At 35.0% G+C, this 18,711-nt stretch overlaps 1 protein-coding gene across 2 annotated transcripts in view; it reads left to right on the top strand.

Annotated features, from left to right (window-relative positions):
- The window catches only part of NDNF (neuron derived neurotrophic factor), a 28,840-nt gene extending 14,772 nt beyond the window's left edge, over positions 1 to 14,068 (top strand). Inside the window, exons 2-4 of one of the 2 annotated variants that reach the window (XM_039320228.1) lie at positions 5,360 to 5,554; positions 6,763 to 6,887; positions 11,310 to 14,068. In XM_039320228.1, the coding sequence (XP_039176162.1) occupies positions 5,361 to 5,554; positions 6,763 to 6,887; positions 11,310 to 12,703 (1,713 nt within the window). In that variant the 5' untranslated portion in view covers position 5,360 and the 3' untranslated portion in view covers positions 12,704 to 14,068. The remainder of the gene's footprint in view (positions 1 to 5,359; positions 5,555 to 6,762; positions 6,888 to 11,309) is intronic. The other variant, XM_039320227.1, reaches the window with a different exon arrangement.
- The last annotated feature ends 4,643 nt before the right edge of the window (positions 14,069 to 18,711 follow it).

Raw genomic sequence — 18,711 nt, 5'->3', positions numbered from 1 at the left:
AATCTGTGTTTATGCATTATCTGAGAGGTCTTCCAACCTTTGGTAGCAGGTGGTAACTCATGTTTTTAACTAGAAAAAGTTACCTGTTTTCAGGTAAGGAACACAAGCTACACATTGATTGAAGCAGGCGTAATACATCAATGTGATTCAAAGCACCAGATCTGATATGTGTGCTGTTACATAAGATGATTTTGGATTACCAGCCATTCAGAATATTTTGGATTAACTGATTCTAGTGCCTGTTCCATATAGCTGGCCTTTCACTTCAAAAGCTGGTGATACTTCTCTATCATTGATGTCATGAACATGTTTGTGGACTGCTGTAAGCAACAAGTCTCAGTGTTTACGTCCACTTCGTGCCAGACTTTGAACTGCTTGAGTTAGAGTGCTGTATCCATCAGGAGACCTTGTTTGTCCTAACGGGCATTGTACCAGTGCTCTTATGCACACGTGCTATAGGGCTATTGGTTATTTCCACCAAAAGGGGAGGAAAATCCTAGTATCATATCAAACACCTTATACTGGATCACTCCGGATGTCCCACCAATGGAACTTTGGTTACCTGTGGTTCAAATGAAACTGGATTTTATGTTGGTGGGTTAATGTGTATCATACTTAAAATAAAAGTAGATGGAATGCTAGAGGTAACATCAAAGATATGCACTGTTTTTTGAGCATCCTCTATATTTCTAAAATTCACACAAAATAGTGTCAAATATATTAATACATCTTGGTTTAACTGCTGTTTAGTAGGGACGTATGCTGTGGATTACTTGTCCTCTGAAGGTATCTAAAGTGATTTTGGTTTGTTGGCTGATGGAGGTTTGAGTATGACTATGCTGTTTCCATCATTTTTAGTTAGTGTCATTAATCAAATCCTGCACCTTCATTAAGCATGATGTTACGTGGTTGCCATTTACAACCTCCTGTCTGTTTTCCCATTTATTTTGTTTGTGAGAAGCTGGCACTGAAGGTCACAGATGGGGATCACATGACTGCAAGATGCTGCAGCATAATTAATTGCGAGTCTTAAGCATTAGGATTGCTATCATATAATTGGGGGGGGAGCAGAAATAGTCAGAACTTCAAGAAATGGTGGTAAGTATCATGTGTTTTTTGAATGGTCGCCATTAAGTAGCCATTAAGCAAGGGCCACCTGTAAAGTTTAATCCTAAGTGTTGGATGGAAGAGCATAGATTATAATTCTTTTTTAAACCAAAATAATTTCTAAGTGATATCATCAAACATCTGATATTCAAGGTTTTACAGGTCTTGATCATAAATTACATATAAAAGTGGAACACAGGGATCTTATTAATTTACAAGTGATAATCTAAAATATATTTCTGATAGTATAAAATACATTTAACAGATATGGATGTTCTATGGTTCTATATGTAAGGGAGATTAAGAACATTTTATTTCTGAATGAAAGATTGCAACTCACAGATATGTCCAATGTAAAGAAATAAGAATATACATACATACATACATACATACATATATATGTAGGTCTTTGGTTATTCGGGTTTTCTCCCGCGTAAAATTGGAAGTATCTTGGTGGCATTTCGATGAAGTCCCATTCGTCATCTTCAGGCTGGTGTTTTCGGCTTAAAAGGAAGCAACAGCTATGATCACACATTGCTCCTAGAAGCATGAAGCCAAAAACACCATATACACCATAAACAGAAGCTAATAACCAACTTCCCTTCCTAGATGTCTTAGTCTACAAGAAATCCAATGGCTCCCTAGGACACACCATCTACCAGAAGAAAACACACACAAACCACTATCTGCACGCTCTCTCACACCACCACCCAGCACAGATCAATTCCGTAGCCAAGACACTCATCTCTAGAACAAAATGCTTAGCTGATGAACAACACCTAAAAACCGAACTACACACTCTCACTAATGTACTTACATCCAATGGATTCCAATGAAATAAGATTACTAAACTAATCCAAAAAGAAACCCCCACTAAAACCCAAGACAGAGAACAAGAAAATGGCAAAGCCCTCCTCCCGTACATAAAAGGCACCACAGACAGAATCAGTAAGATCCTCCACAAACACAACATGAAGACAGCATTCTGCCGAAACAGAAAAATATCCACCATCCTAAGAAACCCCAAAGATAAAATTGAATTAGAAAATCAAGGAGTATACGAAATCCCATGCACCACTTGTCCCACCACATACATCGGACAAACCAACAGAAGAATAAGTGCACGCATTGAAGAACATAAGAACTCAGTCAAAAAAGAGGAACCAACATCTTCCCTGGTCCAACACCTTAAAGCCACAGGACATGAAATTGACTTTAAAAATACCAGAACCATTGCCAAAAGTGAACATTTTAATAACAGAATAATCAGAGAAGCCATCGAGATAGAAAAACGCCCACACAGCATGAACAAGCGAGATGATACCTCCCGCCTACCAGCCATTTGGAAACCCGCCCTTATTGACAAACGACTCCCTAACACAAAAAATGACACCAGACCCACACTCACAAAAACCACACAGGATGTCACCACCACACATCCACGCAAAAAGCAAACCCAAAGCCACACCGATGATGAGGCACGACCACAAACCAGAAGCCAGACCACAGCTGCATCATTAGCCACTTTAAACCCCTCCAATCCATACATGAAGCAAACTGACACCCACCATGAAGATGAGGCACGACCACGAACGCGAAGCCAAAAAATAGCAATGCAGCTCACCATTTTAAACCCCCCTGCAACTCAGACTAACCTGAGCACAACAAAGCCCCCACCCAAACAGAACACTCCCCCAGCCAATCAGAGCACAGCCAACCCCCCATCCAATCAGAGCACAGCCAACCCCCCAGCCAATCAGAGCACAGCCAAGCCCTAACCAATCAGAACACACCTCCACCCAATCAGAACACAGCCAAGCTCTCATCCAATCAGTTCATACCCCCACTGGCAGTTAAAAGGAGGAAACAGCTACAATCACACATTGCTCCTAGAAGCACGAAGCTGAAAACACCAGCCTGAAGATGACGAATGAGACTTCGTCGAAACGTCGCCAAGACACTTCCAATTTTACGTGGGAGAAAACCCGAATAACCAAAGACCTACATATATATATATATATTCAACAGTAACAGTAACACGGTCTAGGAGCCGTGCGCAAACGTTACTTGAACCTACTTAAACCACCTTTATTGCAATGGCCTTTTAGCCCTGACGATGCTGGGGAGTTCCCCCAGCGAAAGCTTGGCAACTTTTTAGTATAAGTATAGTATATTTTTAGTAAAGTATTCTTACTTCAACCCTCCCGGTGATCATGTTTTATTCTTTTATTCATATATATATATATATGTATGTATGTATGTATGTATGTATATGTATATGTATATGTATATGTATATATATATATAAATATCTCTCCCATTGATTTATTTGCACCCTGATGATGTTGGCAGGAGCCAACGAAAGCTAGGTCTGCTTTTTAAAAAACTTTTAAATGTTTTATATTTAAACTTTTAACATTTTATAAAACTTTTAATGTTTTAACTCTTCCTGGTGCTCACGTTTTATTTCCTAGTATGTATACACCCAGGAATCATTCTTTTATATTTAGTATTATATATATATATATATATATATATATATATATATATATATATATATATATATATATAATTCCTGCTGCTAAGTTTAATATCCTTAAGCATGAGGTTGTTTAATGGAATAATACATAGTCCCCAAAATCCAATTTTAGCTATGTTGCATACTCTTCTTTGATTCTTAAAGGCTACAGTTAAATTTTATCCTGCAGATTTATTATCAAATGGGTAATTCAGGCAAAACTAAATGCACTTACATTTAAAAATAGAATTTGAGGGCTACAAAACATTCCCTGCTATGGTTAAAGAAATATAGCACATAAATGCCTGTGGCAAGCTGTTCTTTGAAATTATCCTCATTAAATTATAATCATGCACTTCCAACTCTCTGTAATTAAACATTTAGATTTATTTATTCCAGATGTATTTGCTTCAAATAAATCCAGAACTTTTGTTGTAGTACTAGACCTTTTACAAGTCTCAAGCACTTACAAATTGTCAAAAAATGAAGTGAATTGTCTCCTTTGATTTTGTTTTCAGTATGTCCATTGACAACTGCATGGTATTTTGGAAAGGATACGGAACATGTTTTTTTAGGGCATTTTAGAAACTACTGGTTTCTTTTAAAGCAACCTAGTGAATCTGAAAGAGAACTACAGACGCCATATTATTAAAAATGATCCATATTTTAATTTCTGGTTTTGAGGAAACATTTGCAGGCTCTGCATTATCCCTTTTAAAAAATATGGATGAAACCTAAAAAACAGTTTTTAAATTTCCATATAAGAAGGATTGGGTTAATTCAGTTAAAAGTTCTCCTATTGTAAAGCTTTAGATGACCCTTTTCACATTATCATGCGAAAAAGAAAGTACACTGTCTTTGAGTTCCTTGGTTATACTGGTATGTATCAGGACACAGTAAAAATCATCTGGTCCTTAGCGGTTCTTAAAAGTAGGTAAATATATCCTGAGATGAACAACAACACAGGACATGTTATACCATGTCATCATTTATTTTACAAAAAGAAAGCCAAAATGGAGAAACCACATGACTGTAACCGATTTTATGACCTTTTTGCATTAAGCAAACATGGCACTTTTTAAGTGTTAAATGAGAACTGTGATTATTAAGCAAACCAGTTGTACCCATTGAACTTTTTTTTTTTACTGGAAATCAGAATGCCAAAACCAGCAAAAAACATTGAAAATTGTAGTAAAGTGAGCACGGACATTGCAAACAGCTGTAAAGGTGAGCTGGTTGCCAAGTGCCCACAATGCGATCACATGACCACAGGGTGTTGCATGCAGCTATTATAACTTCAAAATTAAGTCATAAGTACTTGGGGGGGGTCCATCATAACTTTGAACAGTTACTACGTGATAGTTGTAAATCAAGAACTATCTATATTTGTGGAATTTTAAAGGAAAGTTTTTTTTAAAAAAGATCTTTCCCTATATTCTCCCTTTCTGTTTCGAAAAGCCTATCTTGAGTGTTAGAGGAACTTTCTATTTATTAATGATCTTCTGCTCAGTGCTTCTTATACACAAAGCAGCCAACTTAAAAGATTCCAATTTGAGACTATGGGAAAATATAGGGATAAGAAAAAAGCAGCATTGATTGGTGGGCTGTTTGGATAAGATAGGAAAATCATTTATCAATTTATTAATACTACCACTTCAGTTAGTTTTTCTCTGGGGTTAACAGTTCTAATACCTTTACAATATGATTTACAGTTCATCATTTTTATTTTTCTAGGATGCTTTTGATGAGATGCTCCATATTCTACCTTTTCCTTCTGCTGCCACTTAGCTCCTGGATGCAGAAACTACCTACTAGAGATGAAGAACTTTTTCAGATGCAGATCCAGGACAAAACATTTTTCCATGATTCTTCAGTACTTCCCGATGGAGCAGAGATCAGTAGTTATCTTTTCAGAGGAACACCCAAACGGTATACTGATTCATGTAACATAAAGTTAAGAAGATATATATGTCTCTGTTCTTTCAGTCGGTCTTGATTCCTGCAACTCCATTCAATTTTCTCAGCAACACCTTTTTTCAGAAGTTGCTTGCCATTGCCTTCTTCTTAGAACTGAGAGAGAGGAAGTGGCTCAAGGTCACCCAGTGTCAACTTCGTGAGATAGACCAGGCAGAAAAAATAGGCAGACAAGCTAATTCTACTTCATTGTAAGATTACATTAACAAACTCTTCAAATCTGAAAGTATATTCCCTCCCCCCATCCCCTTACAGTACAAGATATTAGGGAGGGTCTCTTCTGAGTCTCTTTCCCTGACTACATTCCTGCTGCAGGCTAAATTGCCTTTTATCTGACTGTTCCTTGGCTACATCTCTTTGCCCTGTCTCCCAGGGTCACCTCCACATAGTATTATACTTTGTGTCTAAGGCAGAATAAGCCCACTGCTTTTCATCTGCCACAAATCTCCTTTAGTGATTGCTAGCAGAGCTCATTTATAGCAATCAGAAAACATGAAAACTCCTTAATCTCATAACACGTGGACAGACTCAACCATAATTTTAACTGGGAAACTGTAAGCATCCTAGACCAAGTAAAATCCAAAAAATTTCCAGGAAGCTTGGCATTCAGACAATCAGCATCAATAGGCACATAGAAATAAACCACATTCATATACCATTCAAATGAGACAATAAAGGCTAAGAACAGGAAAGAAGAACAGAATACATCTTCCCCAGCAGCCTATAGCCATATAAGCAGGAATTAACATCAGACAAACCAAATCAAACAAACCAAATCAAGCAGAAAATTATATCCTTATCAAGCATCTACCAAGGACAAAACCACATCCCACCAATAATGGCAGGACAAGCTACAATACGGACTGCCATATGTCAGAAATGGCTGGGGCTGGGTTGGACTAGATGACCTACAAGGTCCCTTCCAACTCTGTTATTCTGTTAATATGTAAGTCAGGAACAAATTCCATAATCACTAGCACTGATGATGTTCCCTAGTTGGGAATGAAATGAAGTGAAATGAAATGAAATTGGAAGCAAACAACCAAGCTCAGAGAGCCCTAAGGACTCCACAACTCAATATATGAGCTACATATATTCTGTTCTCCGTGTGTCCTTAATGTTATATTGTGAATAAGGTCATGCTTTTATTCATCTTTCCATAGGTTTTTTTTTGTGGTAGAGGAAGATAATACACCATTTGCAGTTACAGTGACTCCTTGTGACACACCTTTGGAATGGAAACTGAGTTTGCAAGACCTCCCTGAAGAGTCAAGTGGAGAGGGCTCAGGTAAATTACAGTAAAAACCAAACAAAGATTGTTAATTTTGTTAAATATGAATAAGCTGATGTAGCAAATATGTTAAAGTCCATCAGTAATTGCTGGTTAAAAAATTAGTGAATAAGAATTAATTTTTAATAATTGAGTGATAGATTACATGTTTCCCTGGCTCATCACAAAGTCGTTCTGCTAGTTGGAATTTCTGAAAAATTTGCATTAAACAGGCAAAAAACTGGAGATAACCAATAGAGGAGGATATCTTATTTCACCTATTCCTCTCCTGCACCAATCTTAAGTGTAGCCATAAATCTTTATATGTACTATACATATGTACTAATATATACTAATAAAATAAGCAAGCTTTTACATAATTCAAGCAGAAAAAGTATAGGTAGTCCTTGACTTTCAACCACAATTGAGTCCCAATTTTCTGTTGCTAAGTGAGGCAGTTGTTAAGTGAGTTTTGTCCCATTTTTATCTTTCTTGCCTCAGTTGTTAAGTGAATCACTACAATTGTTAAGTTAATAACACAGTATTAAGTGAATCTGGATCCCCATTGACTTTGCTTGTGAGAAGGTCGCAAAAGGAAATCACATGACATGAAATCACTCTGCAGCCATCATAAATACGAGTCAGTTGCCAAGCATCTTAATTCTGATCACATGACCATGGGGATGCTGCAACAGTCATAAGTGTATAAACTCTTTTTCAGTGTTGTTGTAATTTTGAACAGTCACTAAATGAACTGTTGTAAGTCGAGAACTTCTACAACAAAGCATCACACCATGCTTCTCATGTGGATTATATTCTATAACAGAGCTTCCTGTCTAATTTAGAACTCTAATTTTTGAGATGGGAGACTTTCCATTAGATAGAGTTTTCCTCTACATATTGGAGGAAAAAAGTTATAATGAGGGGATATGGTCAACTGTCTCATCATTGCCGATTTTTCTTTTGTAAAAGGAACACATATTTTTTTATAAATAAAGAAGCTTGTATGAGCTATAAAAATGACAAGTACTGTAACTACAACTAAAGTTAGCAAAAAAACAGTTACAAATCCCACAAATACAATGGCCTCTCCTTCAGGCCAAAGAATCATGTTGGGGAAAGAAAAAGGAAAAATAGAATTGGCAATGAACCCATAGAGTTTGCAGATATCCTTACAAACAATTCAAGAAACAATGATGATGACCCAAGAGGCAATAGCAAATAATCATGAAGAAATGAAAATACATCATAAAGAAATTAAGAATGATATTGGAAAAATGAGAGATGAAATTAAAAATATGAATGATAAGATAGGTAATATACAACAAACAATAATGGAAAATGAACAAAGAATTCAAAAAATTTAAACAAAAATGGAGCTTGTTGATAAAAGGGATGATACAGAAATCTGATCAAGCAAATAGGGAGTTGATTGAATCTATTGCTTTTCTGGAAATGAACAAAGCTTCGTTTTGTTTAAGATTTCAAAATATTGTTGAGGAAAAGGAGGAAGATTTGGAAGAAAAGATGGCAGAGATTTTGGCGGTGATTTTAGGCAAAGAAAAATTGGAAGTAAAAAGAGACATGGATGAAACATATAGAGTATACACAAATTATGCACGAACGCATAGATTGGCGAGAGAGGTTCATATAAGGTTTACTAGAAGATCAATAAGGGATGAAATATATAAAAAAACAAGAGACAAATCAATAATGTATAAGAGTAAAGAAATAATTGTATTAAAACAAATACCACGTAGTATACGAAATCAGAGACGAGATTACCAATTTTTAACCACTCAATTAATTAAATATAAAGTTAAGTTTCGTTGGTTAATACCTGAAGGCATACTTTTAACTTGGCAGGAGAAAAAATACAAGACAGATACACTTGAGAAAGCACGGGACTTTTATGAGAGTTACTTTTCACAAGGAGAAGAACAAGAAAGTAGGGAAGAGCCGGAGTGTAAAAGTTATGATGAAGATCTATTAGAGGAAGTTGATCGAGAGCGAGAAATACAAAAGTTACAAGAAAGAGAAAGATTAGAAAGAGAAGTAAAAGGAAGACTTATAGAGACAAGAAGTATAAAACAAAACAAAAACAAAAAAAAAGATCAAGTTAAAAATGGGAGACGTAATTAAGCTCTTTTCTATAACTATTAAAGGATTAAATATATCAAGAAAAAGAGTTTAGATGTTTAACAATCCAAGGAAATTGGATGTAGATATGTATCTTTAGGAAGTTTACATAAAATAGGATTATAGAAAATTACTAGAGAAAGTAAAATTTAGAAACATTATACACAATATTAGCATAAAACAAGAAAGGAGGAATTATTATATATGTCAAAGAAAAATAAAATTAAATAAATATACTTGGATGGAAAGGGGTGAATTTTAATGTTAGAAATAGTATTAGAGTAAAAACAGTATATGCACTAAATAATATGAGAATATTTGTACGATCACCATGCTTAGATGGAATTCCGGTCGAGTCTTATAAAAAATATGAGTGTTATTACAATGAATAATGTTGGATTCCTAGTAAGTAGTAGAATATGAAAGAAGGAAAATGTAAATAAGAAACAATGGGGCAATAAGGACAAATATTTCAAAGAAAGAGGGGGGAAATGTAAAGAATAGAAGAGTACTGTTACAAATTGCTGTTAACAAAAAAGGATATATTATGTGTTTATGTGTGTAATGTTTGTTGTGCTTTGTTTTGTTTTGTTGGTCTAAAATAATAAAAAAAGAAGCTTGTATGATTAGATATCTTTAAACTAATATTTTCAATATATGAATGTTCTTATTTGGATTCCTCTTTTTTCTAATAAAAATAGAATATTATTTATATCACCCTTAAAAGCTAAACATAAAAAAAGAAATGAAATAGTATCAACTAAAATATACAAAATCACAAAATACTTATATTACAAACTGAGACATCTCTAATTCTAAAGGAATTAAATTAGATCATATAAAAACTACTTTTATTATAACTAATAAAATATGAGTAAGCAATATACAAAAAAAGTCAGAAGAGCCAAGGCAGTCCAGAAGCTTAAATCCTCGATCTCATGAATACCACTATTTCTCAGAATCCCCCCAATAATTTTAAACTTAGATTTAAAGATTAAAAAGTCATCTGTCATCCAACAATTAATAGAAATGCATAAGAGTAATGTGATTCCAAGGCTGTGGAACTGGCCGGAAAGGTCCATAGCTTGAATTCGTTGTTGGAGCCCTGGGAAGAGCCCAACATTTCAGAGTGTGAATAGTTGATTTTGTGGGAATGTAACTGCTCAACATTGAAAATAGGAAAGGGGAGGTATTTCACCACAATGCCTATAATAAACAATAAAATTAATATAACACAGAAAAATGCTATCCTAGTAATTGGGGCCTTTGTGCAAGGTAGAGCAATGACCTCAACCTAACCTTTCATGGAAACTTGAAAGGCTTTATTATATATAAGCAGTATTGTATATAATGGCATCATTTACCTGTGCAATGTTTGAAATTATTTATTTATAAAATTAATATGGTCCCCTATTGCAAAGACTCTGGGCAACATAAAAATTAAATGTTTTATTGCACATCTTACTATTAAATTATTATTAATAGTAGTAATAATAGTAGTATAAAAAAATAATTAAAGCTGCTTGGGAAAACAGATAACTTCCCCCATATTTGCATTCTGATTGATCTGCAGCATTTATAAACATTTTGTAGTGGTATGTGAAAATGAACTGAAAAACAAGAGAAAGAAATGCTGTAGATGAAATGATCAGACGAGGAGAGACAGCCTAGTGTGGCTTAAGTGTCAGAAAAATGAGCTTAGGAAGGACCCATCTTAATAGATCAGGAAATTAAAAGCAGCAGCAGCAAATTTGTAACTTCAGACTTTCTTTTAATCTAGCCCAGTGGTTCTCAACCTATGGGACGCGACCCCATTTGGGGTCGAACGACCATTTTACGGGGGTTGCCAAACAACGCGATCTGCCATTTTCCCCCCTCAGGGGGCGGCGCCGCGCATGCGTGCCACGCATGGGGGCGGCGCAGTGCATGCGTGCTGCGCATGGGGGCGGCACTGCGCATGTGTGCCGCACATGGGGTGCCGCCGCGCATGTGTGCTGCGCATGGGGGGCGCTGCGCATGCGTGCTGCGCATGGGGGCGGTGCTGCATATGCGTGCCGTGCATGGGGCAGCCCCGCGCATGCGTGCCACGCCGCGCATGCATGTCGCGTTCGTGTGGCGGGGGTTGCCGTCACACAAAGGTTGAGAACCGCTGATCTAGCCATACAGTAAAGTCAAATTAGTTCATCTAATATTTCTTGACTGGTTTTCTTCGGAGGCCAATACATTTAGACCCTCCCTTTAAAAAGCATATTGCGTTTGTGTTTGCTTTGTTTCAAAATCCCTCATTTTTGTCTCTTCTAGGTGACTCAGAGCCACTTGAACAACAGAATCAGCAGATTATTAGTGAAGAAGGCACAGAGCTGTTTTCATATAGAGGAAACGATGTTGAGTATTTTGTATCCTCTGCTTCACCTTCTGGGGTATACCAGTTAGAACTATGGTCAACAGAAAAGGATACAAACTTTAAAATCTATGCTAGTACAACTCCAGAGTCAGATCAACCATATCCTGAACTACCTTATGATCCAAGAGTTGATGTGACTTCTCTTGGTCGTACAACTGTCAGTTTGGCATGGAAACCTAGCCCTACAGCTTCAGTATTGAAACAGCCAATACAATATTGTGTAGTTATTAATAAAAAACACAATTTCAAAAGTTTCTGTGCTGTTGAGACTAAACAGAGTGCTGATGATACATTTATGAAAGCTCCTAAACCTGGTCTGGATTTTAGCCCTTTTGATTTTGTCCATTTTGGATTTTCTTCCAACAGTAATTCTGGGAAAGTAAGCAGCTTCTTAAAACCAACACCAAAGCTTTATTCAAAACTTTATTCAAAGCCTAAATTTGATCTGGAAAAGATATGCATTGGAAACAAGAATATATTTACTGTATCTGAACTGAAACCTGGTACACAGTACTATTTTGATATATTTGCTGTAAATGTCAATACAAATATGAGTACTGCCTACGTTGGTACTTTTGCAACAACTAAAGAAGAGGCCAAACAGAAGACAGTTGATTTAAAAGATGGGAAGGTTACAGATGTGTTTGTTAAGAGAAAAGGCACCAAGTTTTTACGGTTTGCTCCTGTTTCATCACATCAAAAAGTTACATTTTTTGTTCACTCATGTCTTAATGCCATACAAATGCAAATCAAAAGAGACAGAAAACTTCTGTTATCTCCAAATGTTGAGGGCATCCATCAGTTTCAGCTTAGGGGAAAGCCAAAAGCCAAATACCTCATTCGACTGAAAGGAAATAAGAAGGGAGCTTCCATACTGAAGTTTTTGGCCACAACAAGACCCAATAAGCAGTCATTTCCATCTCTTCCTGAAGATACAAGAATTAAAGCCTTTGATAAACTTCGCACATGTTCCTCAGTCACAGTGGCATGGTTAGGTACACAAGAAAGAAACAAGTTTTGCATCTACAAGAAAGAAGTAGATAATGATTATAATGAGGAGAAAAAGAAAAGAGAACAAAATCAATGTCTGGGACCAGACTTGAGAAAAAAATCAGAAAAAGTCCTCTGTAAGTATTTTCACAGTCAAAACCTACAAAAAGCAGTTACCACAGAGACAATTAAAAGTCTAAAGCCGGGCAAATCCTACCTTCTGGATGTTTATGTCATAGGACATGGTGGGTACTCTGTCAAATATCAAAGCAAATTGGTGAGAACAAGAAAATTGTGTTAGGAATCTTTTACATAAAAATCAGCAGAACATTATTGGATTGACTAACTACTTATACAGAATAGAAGTTGTAAACTGTATTGATATTATGTATAGGAAATATTAACATCTATATTTATGTTTACAGAAGTAATTAAAAAAGACTCAGATTAGTGCTCTTCGTTGGTATCTGACGATTGCATTATCATGCATCTGGTGGTCTATGTTTGATGGTCAGTAAATAATGAAGATAGCAGGGAATATTGAAGAACCTGCCCTTTTTGGCTTCCATATTGCATGAAGTGCTTCTAAATTATTTTATCATATCAAAGGCTAACCCAAATCATTCAGTAGGATATTAGTCATAGGCAAAGACAAGAACCAAAACTTCCATCCAATCTCTTTTCATAGATTACAGTTTATGTAAATTATTTTTATTGTCTTGTTTAATATATCTAGGTTTCTATGTTGTAAACTATGAAAAATCTTTTCCTGTTAAAAGCATAGATCTAAATTAAATATTAACTGGGATTTCCAGTTTTATTGTTAATATAAATTCCTATCTGCTTAATTTTAAATGCTTAAAAAGTTTATGTATTTCATGTTCAAAATTGTCAGTCATTATATTCCTGTACATAAAATTAAAATATTATATTATACATTCCAATTGATATTAATGTTTCATATATCTACATAGCCATATACATATACATAAATTTGTATAATTGTGAATGTATATTGAGCATCTTTAATTAGTAATTATCTGAACATCTTTAATTGTTAAGTATATTTCAAATATTTTAGTACAGTTGATAATACACAAGCTTTTTCAATTTGTCAGATCAATACTTTCATCTATATTGAAACAATAAGATAACCTACTTGTGCTTAAAATTGAAGAAACTGATATGAATATCTCTTTCTTTTAATTCACGGTAATAGCTTGGACTATCATATAGTAAGCAAAATCCAATGCATAATCGGCTTTCTTAGCTTTTGCTGATTTCCATAGATATTTATATCATTGTAATTATATTTTGGATTGTACTATGTGACCTACATATTGAACACTTCAGAGATAACAAATGAAAGGAAGACAAACATGGATTATTAATAATGTTTATTTTCTGCATTTTCATAGAGATCGGATTAAAAGTTAGATCTTCATCAAGCAGTACCTTTTATGTTTTCATTTGTTTTCCTGAAAACAAAGCAAATGTAGCAATTGTTTTCATAGTATTTTTAAAAACAGAATAATATCAGAATTTATTCACACATCTCTAGCTTGGCACTTTGACAGTTCACTGTATAAAAAAAATCTGTTTAACAATATCCATTCACCACCCTACTCCATGGTTTTCAGACTCCCTATTTTTCTGGTGGTCAAGATGTTGATATCATGGGAAGCTGTGTTAGAGAAGCAATTTGTAAAGCATGTAAACAAAAACAGTTGACATTTCCAACAACTTCCTGTCTGGTTGTGAAACCATAATCTGTAATTTTGCAGCTGGATCATTTTTTCCAAATATACAAATTCTCTTTTGAATACAATTAAACTCGTTTCTGAAATATTTCTGTAGATAGCTGTATGGTTAACATTGTGCTTGATTCATTTTATACTTCCAGATGACTGAGAATAGTGCATATTATTCAGTCATATTCAAATTAAATATTACAGCCTTTATCATATATAACAAAATCAAAATCTTTGTCACATAGGCTTGGTAGGTATCTATGCAGGAAAATATAAAGGGGGGAAAGGTTGGAATGTTCTTGTAACTCCAAATTTAATATAATAAGGATTCGATCAGCTCTAAATGCAGATTAAAAGATAAATGCAAGGAAATGAGAATACACAACAATGCCTTCAGTTACTTTCATTGTTCTTGTGGATACCTATGTTTGGACTGGATCTAAAACTGGAACAGAACAATAACAACAAATTAAATGCATATGCCATCCGATGTCCACTGACTGAATATTTATGGATGGAGTGACATTTCTCATAATTCTAAAAATTTGCAACTCTGTGTCAAGCTTCTCAACTCTTTTGACTAAAGACAAAAAAATGACTTATATTACACATTCACTGTAATATATAGCTTGACCTCTTAGGTCAGTGGTTCTCAACCTGTGAGTCGGGACCCCATTTGGGGTCGAATGACCATTTCACGGGGGTCGCCAAACAATGCAGTCCACCATTTTTTCTCCCTTTTCCTTAGCTGTTGAATAGACTCTTGAATAGAGTCTAATTCTATTGGCTTTCAAAAGCCAATAGGAATTGTCCAGGCTGTCTCTGCCCTGCTGAGCCCACCAAAAATCCCATTCTGCAAATGGTGCTGCACCAGTTGAGTAGTCCTCGACTTACGACTGGTTGGGGGCCGTGGCATTAAAAAGGTTGAGAACCACTGTCTTAGGTAGACAAGCAACATTTGTAAACCAGTGGGTTACTTGGAAATTTGAGAGTACCGTGAACACTTATTAAATTAAATGAATTGAGATTTTACCTGTTCACACAATGGTAGCTTTAGCCAGAATGCTAATTCCAAACTATTTATTAAAATGTATGCTTTTACCTCTTTAGCATTACAAAATGTTTTGTTTAAAAATGTACAAAATGCGGAATGTATTTTGTTTTAAGTTTGGAACAAAATACTGTAGATTCATTTGAAACTTTTAATCAAGAAGGATTGAATTGGCTGTGTTCTGATGGATCAATCCTCAAAATAGCTTCAGTGTTTTGTTTTGACCTTGAAAGAAAATTTTCAAATGTTCACATTTTTGTTTGGAGGCTGCAGTACTCAAAATAGTAACTGATTTAAAAAGTACATTTGAAATTTGCATTACCTATCTACTTATTTGAACATTGTTCTCTCTATTTCCCCCTGCTCCACCTATACATTGGCAGCATTCTTAACAGTTTTTTATTAAAATGCAAAAAGAATTTCAGAGGGTTTTCAAAGAAAATATATTATAAACCTTAGCATGCTAATATTAACAGAAAGTCTATCTACCGATAGCAAAATTTAGTAAGAACAGAAATATTTCTTAAGAATTAAATTCTCTTATTCTTTAGTTAATTTCATATGTTCATGCTGTTCTTATTTGGGATAAGGAAGTAAAGTAAAGCAAGTAAAAAAAATAGTGAAGTAAAAAATTGAAAGGAAGAAAAAGAAATATAGATAAATTTAGTCTACAGCAATACTACTCATTAAACTCCTCCATATCTTTCTATCTTTGCAAACCATTGTGACTTTAAACATATCAATGTATTCATTGCTTTTATAAATTACAATTTATTCATTATTTATTTATTTTTATTTATTTTTTTCTTTAAATAGTTGCCTCTTGTTTTAAGGATCATTAATTCCATAGAACCATGCCTTCCTTAGAAGGTCAATTATTATTCATTTGAACCTTCATTTCAATCTGTATATTCCTATATTTTACTTTTTGTGAATTGATCTTCAGTCTGTCTGCATGACTGAGTTCTACCTCAATGTACTTTTCTACTGTAGCTCACTTTGTTGTTGAATCCTCTTTCATTTAGTATGCATAAATTCTTGATTGTATTTTTATTCTACTACACACGGTTTTTAAATATCTATTCCTAATTAATTAAATTTACTTTAAAATTTCTCCCTACATACTGAAATCTTATTTCCATATAAACAAAGAAACAACAAAGTGGACAAACCCATTCTCTCATACACAACCACTTTCATTCTTTCATTCATTTTCATTCATTGTTTTTGTATGGTTAATGTGAATATCCTTGAGGTTAGCATGGTATTCTAATGATTTGATTATAGTTTATATCAATTACAATTGATTATTATTCTGAAACATTCCCTTAACATAGATGTGGTTAAAAGATGACATTCCAAATATCTAAGGAATTATGGCATATTCAGATGAAGGGTACTCAGACCTTTGTAAATAATCCATGAAACTAAAATCAAGGAAGACTTTCTGCTTTATTCCCAAACTATATAACGTACTTCCTCCGAAGGTGTATTTAATGACCACCCCAAACACATTGTTCTGCTTTTAAGAGTTGTGTTAAGACCTCAACCAGATATTTTAATTTGCTCTAAAACTGTTCTACTGAATCTTCAGTGGAGAAAAATGTTGAATAAATAAGACATTTTTTTATTTCATAAAATTTCATATTCCAATCTATGATTATGATAAAAATATGAATAGTTAGTCTTTTATTAAATAATCCTTAAAGTATTTTTTGGTATAAGATGTTGTGGCTAACTGGGAAAAGTCATCAATCAATAATTGTTACTATTATTGCGAACTTGGATCTTCAACTGCAGGAAAGTTTTGATGTTTTTGCTTAGTTTTCATTTCAACTAGTAATATTTTTATGGTAATTATCACCTGTCTTGAGTATGTCAAGGACAGAAACACAAGCTAAGTAGAAATTGGAAGTCACAGAGGCAAGCAGAGCAGTGACAAGATGTGAGATAGGAAAAGGAGAGCAGAGACATAGGTTTCTATGAATTTGCTACTGATGTAGGAATTTTAGATTGCTATTTACTATTACCTTTAGTTACTATTAAAAATTATTTCCCAAAATGACAAGTACTGTAATAAGTTACTATTAAAAATTATTTCCCAAAATGACAAGTACTGTAATAATCTGACCATCATAGATCATTTAAAAAAAAGAATTGGTAGAAGCTCTTGGAACTCTTCAGAATGTGTTATGAAAGGGAACATACTCTTTAAAAGGATCAGTCTTATAATTGCTGGTGCAGTGTTATTCTCTTGGGATAACTTTGCTTGTAATTTTAATCAATATCCTGGCTTAAATATTCCAGGAATGCAGGCTCTTATATTCTTGCAAACTATATTGGGGGCGGAGAGGAGATGGATGGTAGCCTCTTCGTGTTTTCCACGGGTTGAATGCATTGTTGTGTATTTTCAAAAGAGATATATTTTTCACATATTATAGTCAATCTGGATACTCAACTAACTCATTTTCTGAGAATTAAGCTGGGTAAGCCTTGGAAAGGATTAAAGTATATACAGCCTATGTTTGGATATTTAATTTATAATGTACTATATATGTTGTATTTATGTGCAAATATATCTAAATGTATAGGTTTTACACAATTATTAATTGCTATTTGGTACTGAATGAATGGGAACTGTGATTTTAGCTTTACTCTATGTTTTCAGTTATGTTGACCACCAGAAAGCATCACATGATGAGTTTTGCATTTACAGGGACTCCTTAGATATAAATAACTATTCTATGGATTCAACCCTCTAATGGGAATTGAACTTGTGGGCCTGTACTCCCCCCACACACACATCCCACAGTGAGAATAAAGGCACTGGTTCCAAGATATTTCACATGACAAATTCAGCAAGACTGGAGGGATACAGGAGCTCTTGACAAGGCTCAGTCCATGAAGACACAAGACGCAGTCCAAAGTCAGCCCAAAGTCCAAACATGAGTTTGAGAAGCAAGACACAGAATAAGACATTTGTTGCAGCAACACCCATCTTTTTGGGCCAGATTAAATGGACAATATCAGTTCTGGCCTTCACAATGAGTGAGACTGCCTCCTCACTATCATTTTGCCTGTCTCTTCTCCGCTGTGCATGTCCTTGGATTGAAAGAAGTGTGGACTCCATCTCCTCATCTTTGCTGGCCATTGGCAGCTACTTTTGTTCCTCACCAAAGCTGCCAGGCTCACCTGCTGCAGCTGTGGCTTGGCTTAGCCTGCTGCCTATCTACTGATTCAATAGAAGCTATCAGTATGGTGTACATGGCAACGATTGCTGGAATTGGGTATGTCTAGTTTAACGAAGAGAAGGACGAGGGGGGACATGATAGCAGTGTTCCAATATTTCAGGGACTGCCACAAAGAAGAGGGAGTCAAGCTATTCTCCAAAGTGCCTGAGGACAGGACAAGAAGCAACAGATGGAAACTAGTCAAGGAGACAAGCAACCTAGAACTAAGGAGAAACTTTCTGACAGTTAGAACAATTAACCAGTGGAACAGCCTGCC

This window comes from Crotalus tigris, unplaced genomic scaffold, assembly GCF_016545835.1.
Source record: "Crotalus tigris isolate CLP2741 ecotype Arizona unplaced genomic scaffold, ASM1654583v1 scf7180000023625.2024221, whole genome shotgun sequence".
NCBI lineage: Eukaryota > Metazoa > Chordata > Lepidosauria > Squamata > Viperidae > Crotalus > Crotalus tigris.
The sequence above is the reverse complement of the archived record's forward strand: the minus strand, read 5'-3'. Positions and strand labels throughout refer to the sequence as shown.